Source organism: Alosa alosa, chromosome 18 (assembly GCF_017589495.1).
Source record: "Alosa alosa isolate M-15738 ecotype Scorff River chromosome 18, AALO_Geno_1.1, whole genome shotgun sequence".
Lineage (NCBI taxonomy): Eukaryota > Metazoa > Chordata > Actinopteri > Clupeiformes > Clupeidae > Alosa > Alosa alosa.
The window spans coordinates 2,182,140-2,192,139 of record NC_063206.1 but is presented as its reverse complement, the minus strand read 5'-3'; the positions used below and the strand labels follow the sequence as shown (position 1 = coordinate 2,192,139).

The 10,000-nt window shown below is 41.5% G+C and overlaps 1 protein-coding gene across 2 annotated transcripts in view; it reads left to right on the top strand.

Annotated features, from left to right (window-relative positions):
* The first annotated feature begins 492 nt into the window (after positions 1-492).
* Positions 493-10,000, top strand: part of LOC125311620 (transmembrane protein 26-like) — an 18,800-nt gene continuing 9,292 nt past the window's right edge. For both annotated transcript variants that reach the window (XM_048269852.1, XM_048269851.1), the window contains exons 1-3: positions 493-746; positions 1,333-1,429; positions 4,519-4,596. In XM_048269852.1, the coding sequence (XP_048125809.1) occupies positions 556-746; positions 1,333-1,429; positions 4,519-4,596 (366 nt within the window). In that variant the 5' untranslated portion in view covers positions 493-555. The remainder of the gene's footprint in view (positions 747-1,332; positions 1,430-4,518; positions 4,597-10,000) is intronic.

Here is a 10,000-nt window from a genome sequence, read left to right as displayed (position 1 = left end):
ATTCTTGAGTATCATACATTACATTACGCATCATTATTACTGGAACCTCTCCATTTCCTGAACATTTAGGCCGACCAGTGTGCTCAGTCTAACTTCATAGAAATACTTAGGTTTCTCTCCCTGGGTGAGCCCTTGATGGAGTTTCTGACTGTATACACATTACTGTAGGCTACTGCCTTGAGGCTTCCTAGAGGTCTGCTGTTGGTGTAGGGATGGGCTGGGATCATTAGCTATAATAATTATATGCAAACAAGGATTATTTCAAAACTTCGAAACTAGCTATATGTATTATTATTAAATTGCACTTGTTGCCCGACTCATCCTGTTGACTATGTGAATGAGATGGTGTTGTTTGCGTTTCTTCCCAGCTTTGCTGCGCATTCATATCAGCGGCAGCCTACAGGCGGTGCTTCCGTTGGCTGTCGCGGTGTACCGCCGCCTCTGTGTCAACGGGACAGCTCGCAAGCTCGCATTTGAACGCAGGATTGACGGGGCATTGCACTGCTTCGCCGGGTCAACACTGCACAATACTGCACAGTTACTCTCATAGGCGCAATGATGTTTTTTCAATTTGTTTGCGCGGTCGTGACCAGGTCGTTATTTATTCTGGTGTCACTAATCGGAGTTTGGAGGGTGACGTCTGTGAAAAGTGACCCCTTGTACTGGTTACTCGCAGTCCTTTACCTACCTCTTGTTGTCGAAATGATTATAACTTTGAAAAGAAGAGAAGGGAAAGACTACAAATGGTGAGTAAATGCTACTGTAACCTAGACTGTAAACCAAAGACCGAAGATCTTTGCTGTAAACTTTTGTCACAGAGGTCCTGTCTTGTTGTGGGGCAGCAGACTTCTGAAAATGGGTTAGGCTAGGCTGGTTGCCCGTCTTAGGTAAGAAGGCTACCGATATGTCATCAAATAGTTATTATGACTTAAGTAGGCTACTCAAAAACAGTTATCTTATCAGTTTGGAGACGTGTCCCCTCGAGCTGATCGGAGGACATCTCTATTGTTGTGTGTGGGGGTGGGCACGGACGCAGAGCGCCGGGGACCGGACAAAGTTGCACTCTGTCCGGCTTGTTCAATTTAACCCCTGCACCGCTCTGGCAGATTATAATGGTTCGAATTTCAATGCAGTAAACTGTTGTATAATCATAGTAGCCTACACCAAGTGCAATTATATCAATACACACTACTATCTGGGTGAAGACTACAGTGAAAACCCCCTTTCCTTTGGGATGGGGGTGGCGGTGGACATTGCCTGCTTGGAGAGGGGTGTCTCAACCCCATATGAAAAGAAAATGTTTGTGTGTGTGTGTGTGTACTCTCCCCTCAGGTTTTCTCCAGCCATCCTACTGTTCCTCATCAGCATTATTCCTTCCATATGGATTCTGGAATTACATCACCAGGATAACAAATCTATTGACCCACAGGTACACAAGCACACACACACACACACACACACACACACAGAGAGAGAGAGAGAGAGAGAGAGAGAGAGAGAGAGAGAGAGAGAGAGAGAGAAGAGTTCTGTCAGAACTGGGCTCTGACTATTAACCCACAAAAACAAAAATATTAACTTTCCAGAAAAACTCAAGATATCAGGGAAAGAAATTCACCCTTGGTAGACTACATGCAATCGCACAAGTAAAATGTTATACCTACCCTTGGACTGAAAATTACTTCAACTGGTAATTTCAAGTTGGCCGTGAATGATTTAAAAGGGAAAGCAAGAAGGGCTTTCTATGCGATTAAAAAATCTATCAATTTGACATACCCATTCGGATCTGGCTCAAAACATTCCAAACATTATGAACGTTATTGAACCTAGTTTCGAAGTTTTGAAATAATCCTTATAAACGTTATTGAACCAATCACATTATACTGCAGTGAATTGTGGGGTACGCCTATGTACAATGGATTTGAAAAATGGGACAAACACCCAATCGAAACCCTGCATGCCGAGTTCTGTAAAGTATCCTCAAGGTAGAGAGGAACACACCTAACAATGCATGCAGGACTGAATTAGGCCAATACTCTTTATTACAGTTTTTCTCAGTCACTTTGGTGCTTTTCTCACATCACTATTAACATTTGCACAGCAGTTAATGCATTTCCCAAAACAATTAGTGCAAACTGCAAAACCTAGTGGATAACCTGCAAAAGCACGTCACTTGCTCATAGTGGATAGTCCATTCCTCAAAAGCAAGTATTCATGTCAATGAAACTGTCAGTGTCATCAAAATGAGAAGTCTTGACACCATCGTTTTTGAACAAGATAATCAAATGGCTTTGTCATGTTTTCATTATGACAGTTTATAATCTCAGTGTTTTCCAATGCAAAAAAAAGGTCAGAACTCGATGACACTACCTGAACATGCTCAAGACAGCACTATACGCTACTTGTACAGCCATTTGAAAACTACAGTAAAGTTACACATTGCTGTAGTTAGGGGAGTAAGTGAGTACAAGACACTGAATATGTACGTTTCACAGTTTTACTATATATGCTATTTGCAATTCTACAGCATTGTGACAGAATTTGATAACTAGTTCAACAATTTTGTATGTAATGACTCAAGCAATGAAATGAAGACTATTAGTTTTATTGGGAACGACTATTCAGCATCCATAAGAATAGTTCATTTTGACTGACATGACATAAGCAAATGATAATGTTATAGAACAGCAGAGAATTGTATGAAAGCAACTGATACATGTCCAAAAGCATTTGCAATTTCTTCAGAGGAAGGAGAAATTGCTACTATGACGTGCACAAATGACACTAAATGTTGTGGAATGTTGTTGAACTAATAGTTATGAGAATTCCATTCTGATCTGAGAAAAGCACCAGAGCGACTGAGGAAAAACTGCAATTAAAATAGAAAAAAAAAAAAATCAAATTCTTCGAACATCTCAAAACAAGCGACCCCAACTCTTATTGTTAAAGAGCCCTAAAAAGCCAAGAGATGAGTGTAAAAACAAGTCCCCTCATCCAGCTAGTCCTGAGACTCACACATACTAATAGTACAACTAACACAACTAATAGTCAGCCTCAGGACCTTGCCACCCTTTCTCAAACAATTCGGCCTAACCAAATTATAAATGCAGAAAAACAAAATGACTTATCATATTGGACTGAAACAACAAAAAGACTAAATAAAAGTTATTTGGTTCTAAAGAGAGAGTGCACTGTGGCAGACTACCTATCCACAGTCACTGATTCCAGGCAGAGAAAAACCTTGACCAGGTACAGACTAAGCAACCACAATCGGGCACACACACACACACACACACTCACACACACAGACACATTACACCAGTGGTCCCCAAACTACGGTCCGCAGGCCGGATACGGCCCGCCACCTCATTTTGTGTGGCCCTCCAAAACATGTCCGTAGTATATAGCATCCGGCCCCCACGGGAGTATGACATCGTCAAACTATAACCTCCGGAATTTCCCCCATTCATTAAGTCTTAACAGTACACATGTAATACTCTTTTTGTCCACTGGTGGTTGTTTTGGCACTGTTTTGCGTTTGCCATTGAAAACGGAATGAAATGTAGGTTTACCTGCAAACAATGTAAAAAGCCTATGCTGACTGCATCAGTGCTCAAAGTATTCTAAAAGTTTATCAATTAATTGTTAATAACTAACTAACTTCTATTCAAGTCATATTTCTGGAACTTTCTGGTATAATTATTTATATTTTTTATTCACTCGTTTAAATGTTCACAGAGTTCACAAAGTTCTCATCAGGTGAGTGAAAGTTAGAATGGTGGTCATTTCAGATGTTTCTGCCACCACTTCATAAAACTCTCATAGTTTGAGAACTTGGGACTCCGTGTTAATACTTTTGGGAATGCTAAAGTCTTTTTATTGGTATTATTTTATTTGAGCTACATTTTACACTGATATGGCATGATGGAAATATAAACACAGCTAACAATGGTATTAAATTGCAATAGCCTAGGTTAAATGTAATGGAATATTCAACTAAGGTAGACTGCTGTTGTTCACAGCACTAAGCTATTTATGGTTACTGACATACTCTGAGTCTCTGGCCCTCTCTTAGAGCCAGGCATAGTGAGCTGGCCCTCGGAAGAAAAAGTTTGGGGACCACTGCATTACACACATCAGAGAGCTCACATGGCTATCGTTAAGAGCAGACACAGGCAAACCTGGCTGCTCAGAGAAGACAGGCTGTGCACCATCTGCAACCAAGGTGCCATAGAAACAGAGCTACACTTCTTGGCTGAATGCTGCCAATGGACAGAAATAAGAGAGCAAGTATTCCCTAAGTTCAGAGAAATTCACACAGACCTTTTAGGATCAAAACTTTAAGGATCCAAGACTGAGAATATTATTAGGAGAGGAACAAGAGTGCAAGAGCGCAAGAGTGTGCTAACGGATTCTCTATCCCTCTCTTTCTTCATTATTTCACTCTTTTCTCTCTGTCTTTTCTGTGCAATCTTTCTTTTTCACACCCACGCACCCCCGTCCACCCCCCCTCTCCTCAAGTGCAAGAGGCTGGACTCCTGGGAGAATGTCTGGAGTATGATCAACTCCACCACAAGGAATCACACTGTGACATTAAAGGTTAGACCAGTTTCAGTGACTTATTTTTCAAGAACTGAAACATCTTACATCACATGTAGTATGAAGTGCATCAGTAACTAGCTTTTAGCTTACATCACATGTATGAAGTGCATCAGTAACTAGCTTTTAGCTTACATCACATGTAGTATGAAGTGCATCAGTAGCTTTTAGCTTACATCACATGTAGTATGAAGTGCATCGTCTCATAGCCTACTTGCTTTTTTTTCAGGTTTCTAAATAAATTCCAAAAAGATTTTTAAAAGTATCCGAAGCCACCCCGGTTGACTGTAGTAATGTTATGTAATCAGATTAGAATAGGCCAATTTACTGTTGCGTATAAACTTTATCTTTCACGCTAGCACAAACTTTAACTTTTAATACCCCGGAAGAAATGCAAAAAAGCCTTGACATGTTTGAATCTAGTGATTTTCACCTCTTAAAATTGATTTATTCTCGTTTTCAAAGAAAGAACACAGCGAAGCAATAGAAAATGTCATTCTAGGTTCTGTTGTTTAGAACAGAAAATCTGATTTCCCGGACAACGTGACATTTTGGCTTTAGTACTCTATTGCGAACACCTGGCAGAGTTCTAAGCCATCTAGCAACTGCATAATTATGAAGCTGGGCTGAGCTGTCTGTGAAGGTATGTGCATGTCCGATTTTCAAAAATGAGGCACCGTTGAAATTCTTGAATGAAGCCGAGTTCAATGCCTAGCAAGCACCAATTATACAGGTAATGTAAAAACATTAACCTAGCAACAATCTAACAACCACCTCCATGATGTCAACCTAGCAACCACCATAGCAACCATCATGATTACCCTAGCAACCACCATAGCAACTGTGTTACTTTGCATAGCAACCACCATATGTACCCTAGCAACACCCTAGCAATCACCTTAATTACCCTTGCAATGCCCTAGCAATGATCTTAATTACCCTAGCCACAACCTAGCAACCACTTCTGTGATGTCAACCTAGCAACCACCATATCAACCAACATGATTACCCTAGCAACCACCACAGCAACCACGTTATTTTGCATAGCAACCACCAAAGGTACCCTAGCAACAGCCTAGCAACCATCCTAGTTACCCTAGCAATACCCTAGCAACCATCTTATTGGCCTAACAACAACCCAGCAACCACTGATATAATATCAACCTAGCAACCCCCATAGCAACCAACATGATTACCCCAGCAACCACCATAGCAACCATGTTATTTTGCATAGCAACTACCATATGTACTCTAACAACGCTCTAGCAACCATATTAATTACTCTAGCAACGCCCTAGCGACCATGCTAATTACCCTAACAACAACCTAGCAACCACCACCATAATGTGACCCACCACCATAGCAATCATCATGATTACCATAACAACCAGCATAGCAACTGCTTTATTTATGCGTTTTGGCTTATTGGATGTTGCGTTAATGCAGATAACTTTTGATCCGTGAGGTAAAAATGAGGTACTGTTGAAATCCTTTTAGCAAACTGCACCTGATTAAGCACACTCTTGCAGTTCCTCGGAAATGCATTTCTAGTTTATATTTGTGTTTCCATGTGTGTGTGTGTGTGTGTGTGTGTGTGTATCGCTTTCTCTGTTTCCTGTCAGAGCTACTCCCCAAATGTTTTCTCAAACAGACCATTCCACAAACAGATGCCTCAGTGTTAATTAGCATTGGAGAAATGTACCAGAAAAAATGTCATGAATGCAGACTTGCACAAACGCAAACATGCTGAATACTGTATCAACCAAATGATGTTTAGAGCTTTGTATGATGTTCACTCAAGACAAATGTGTACTGGTAGGATACAGATGTGTACAGATGTGTACAGTATGGTCCACATCTAGTATGCCTGATCGTTTAGTCTCTGCTCTTGTGTCCCTGTGTGTGTGTGTGTGTGTGTGTGTGTGTGTGTGTGTGTGTGTGTGTATGTGTGTGTGTGTGTGTGTGTGTGTGTGTATGCATGGTCCACATCTAGTATGCCTGATCGTTTAGTCTCTGCTAGTCATACTACTTTTTACTTTTGTTTGATTGATCAGAGGTTTTTAAGAAAACTCTTGTGTTCCTGTGTGTGTGTATGTGTGTGTGTGTGTGTGTGTGTGTGTGTGTGTTGGATTGATTGGAGGTTTTGAAGGAAGCTCTTGTGGCCCTGATAGACTGGTGGGGGTTGAGAGACATCTCCATCCTCTTCCTGGTGTTGTCTGTTTGTGTTGTGTTGGGTCATGGGAGTGTGTGTGTGTGTGTGTGTTGTGTTGGGTCATGGGAGTGTGTGTCTGTGTGTGTGTTGTGTGGGGCTATAGGAGTATGTGTGTGTGGCGGGGGCTATAGGAGTGTGTGTGTGTGTGTGTGTGTGTTGGGTTGTGGGTCGTGGAGCGGCCTGTGGGTGTAGGTCAGACAGGCGGCGGACATGGCGACCCCAATCTTCTGCTTCCTGTCCTGAGATCAGTAGCTCTGCTCTGCCTCCTGTGCGTGTGTGTGTGTGTGTGTGTGTGTGTGTGTGTGTGTGTGTGTGTGTGTGTGTGTGTGTTCTCTCTCTGCTGGGTTGACGTTTCTTTAGATAACAGTCAGGGCAGCTTCTCCAAAGTGTCGCCCACTCAAAAGTTACTCACAGTCTCACACACTGGTATAGGAGCCTTTATGAATACAGTATGTCTGTGTGTGTGTATTTGTGTGTGTTTGCATTTGGGTATGTGTGCGTGTTTGTGTGTGTGTGTGTATAGTATGTGTGTGTGTGTGTGTGTGTGAGACTGGATCAGTGTGTTTGTGTATGTGTGTTCAGACCAGATCAGTATGTGTGTGTGTGTTTGTGTGTGTTTGTGTGTGTGTGTGTGTGTGTGTGACTGGATCAGTGGGTTTGTGTAAGTGTGTTCAGACCAGATCAGTATGTGTGTGTGTGTGTGTGTGTGTGTGTGTGTGTGTGTGTGTGTGTGTGTGTGTGTGTGTGTGTGTGTGTGACTGGATCAGTGGGTTTGTGTATGTGTGTTCAGACCAGGGGCCGTATTCACAAAACCTTTTATCTTACCACTAGGAGTACTCCTAAATCGCACTAAAAGATTTTAGCTAGGAGTTTTCTCTTAAAAGTTATTCACAAAGCCTTTCAGACCTACTCTTAGTAAGGAAAAATGACAACTCCTAAACTAAGAGTGAGTCTTCGTTGCTATGGATGACGTCATTACTCATGCACGAGCTTGACTGAAGTGACCACCTTGATTGGCTGATGATTGTATAGCGGGAATGATTCCAAACACCTCCCTTACGATGATGACTGACAGGTGACAGGTCTGAGAATGCGTGCGCTACACAAGTAGTGCGAAGGACGGAAGATGAAGAATAACTGAATAAAAAGGCATAGCCTAAATGAATAAAGAGTAAGGCAAAACAAATAGCCTAGTAGCCTAATGAAACAGGCCTACGGATTGATGCAGTAGGCTAGCCTATCTTTGCAACATTATTAAATTAATCTGTCACCATATGCGTACGTTTGCAAAGAGGAGAACATTTTAATTTGATTCACAATGAAACGTTACATTTCATTTACATGTTGACAATGAGTAGTTTTGTTTGTTGTTGGTGGCGTTATAGCATCCCTTTTATGCTTACAATGCAAAATTGTTCCCTCGCGATTGGAAGCTCCTGATGCCGCATACCCATTTCAAAACATCGCAACGTGAAATGACACAAAAAGCTGTTTGTGAATAGGTCTTAGTGAGTTAGGAGTCCTCTCGACTTCTTATTTTTAGGAGTTGCTCCTAAATTCGCCACTTAGGAGCTACTTTTAGCCTTAAAATTCTTTGTGAATACGGCCCCAGATCAGTATGTGTGTGTGTGTGTGTGTGTGTGTGTGTGTGTGTGTGTGACTGGATCAGTGTGTTTGTGTATGTGTGTTCAGACCAGATCAGTATGTGTGTGTGTGTGTGTGTGTGTGTGTGTGTGAGTGCTGCATTTCTCCACAGCGCTGCTGAATAACTACCACCGTTACTACCAGCGCTCTCTCCACAGTTACCCTGCTGATGGCTCCGCAACGCTCTAGGAAATGTGATCATGTCCACTCTAGTGATGATCAAGGAGCCGCGGACTGAAAAAGAAAACAAACATTTCTGCAATTAGTAGGAAATACTTGTTAATTTGGTGTCATCAAACATAGAGGCATAGAATTAAGTCGTGGTATGGGCGTTTATTCAATGCATGTGTGTGCACGTTGGTAGCAAAGCTAAGCTTCAACCTATTGGAAGGCTATTTAATTATGAAACAACATTTAATAGAACGACGTGGATTTATGCAACTTCCATAAAAAACAGAGCACAGACTATATAAAACACTGTTTGGCATTAAGTATTAAAGTCAGCCAAAAGCTATTAATTAGTCTTAGTTAAAGATAGTTAAAGATCTCCAGATCAGTGATTTACGCATGATCTGATTCGCCATTTACCATTCACACAAGCTGGTATTGCGTTTCCTGAATCCTTATATTCAGGCATTCAAATGAAATGTAATTAGCATATAAATATTCTATCAGTGTAAGATGCTTGCATGAGGGAAACATCCCACAACAACGGCACCCATTTAACTGCTGTTGTTTTGAGAAGTATTTCTCATGCAAGCATCATGCAACAATGCAAAAACAATGAAACTATTGTAGTTAGCCTAATTATATTTCACATTAGTAAAGCAGTACTCTGATGTGCATGTTTTCACAAACTTTTGTGAACAATCTTAGCACTTTAAACATTGAATGTTTTGAAGTGCATGTATAGCAATATAGTATAAAAATAATAATAATTGTGATATCATTATGATAATTTGATGGGGGGTGGGAGGAGGGGGTGGGTTCATGTAGGTGGGCCCTATGACCCCAAAGTATGCCTTGACTGGGCCTCAGGTCAAAGAAGTTTGAGAAAAGGCTGATGTAGGCGACAAAGCAGCAAGGAGGCATCATATGATCATTTAAACAAGTTTTTATGTCAAGGTCGGTGAGGATGGGAAAAATCGTACATTTCTGTGCAAACTTTGCCCGCACTTCAGTCACAGTCATTATTCATTTAATCATTAAATAAAATACAGTACACGTCTTGGTTCAATCTAGGGATCTAGGAAATGTGATCATGTCCACTCTAGTCCACTCTAGTGATGCTCTAGCGATGCTCTAGGAAATGTGATCATGTCCACTCTAGTCCACTCTAGTGATGCTCTAGCAATGCTCTAGGAAATGTGATCATGTGTGAGTGTGTGTGTGTGTGTGTGTGTGTGTGCGCCACAGGGTTTAGGGCTGTCCCAGAGTATCTGTGTGTGTGTGCCACAGGGCATAGGGCTGTCCCAGAGTGTATGTGTGTGTGTGTGTGTGTGTGTGTCATACCACTTACATAACACTTTACTCAAGGGAATCACCTAC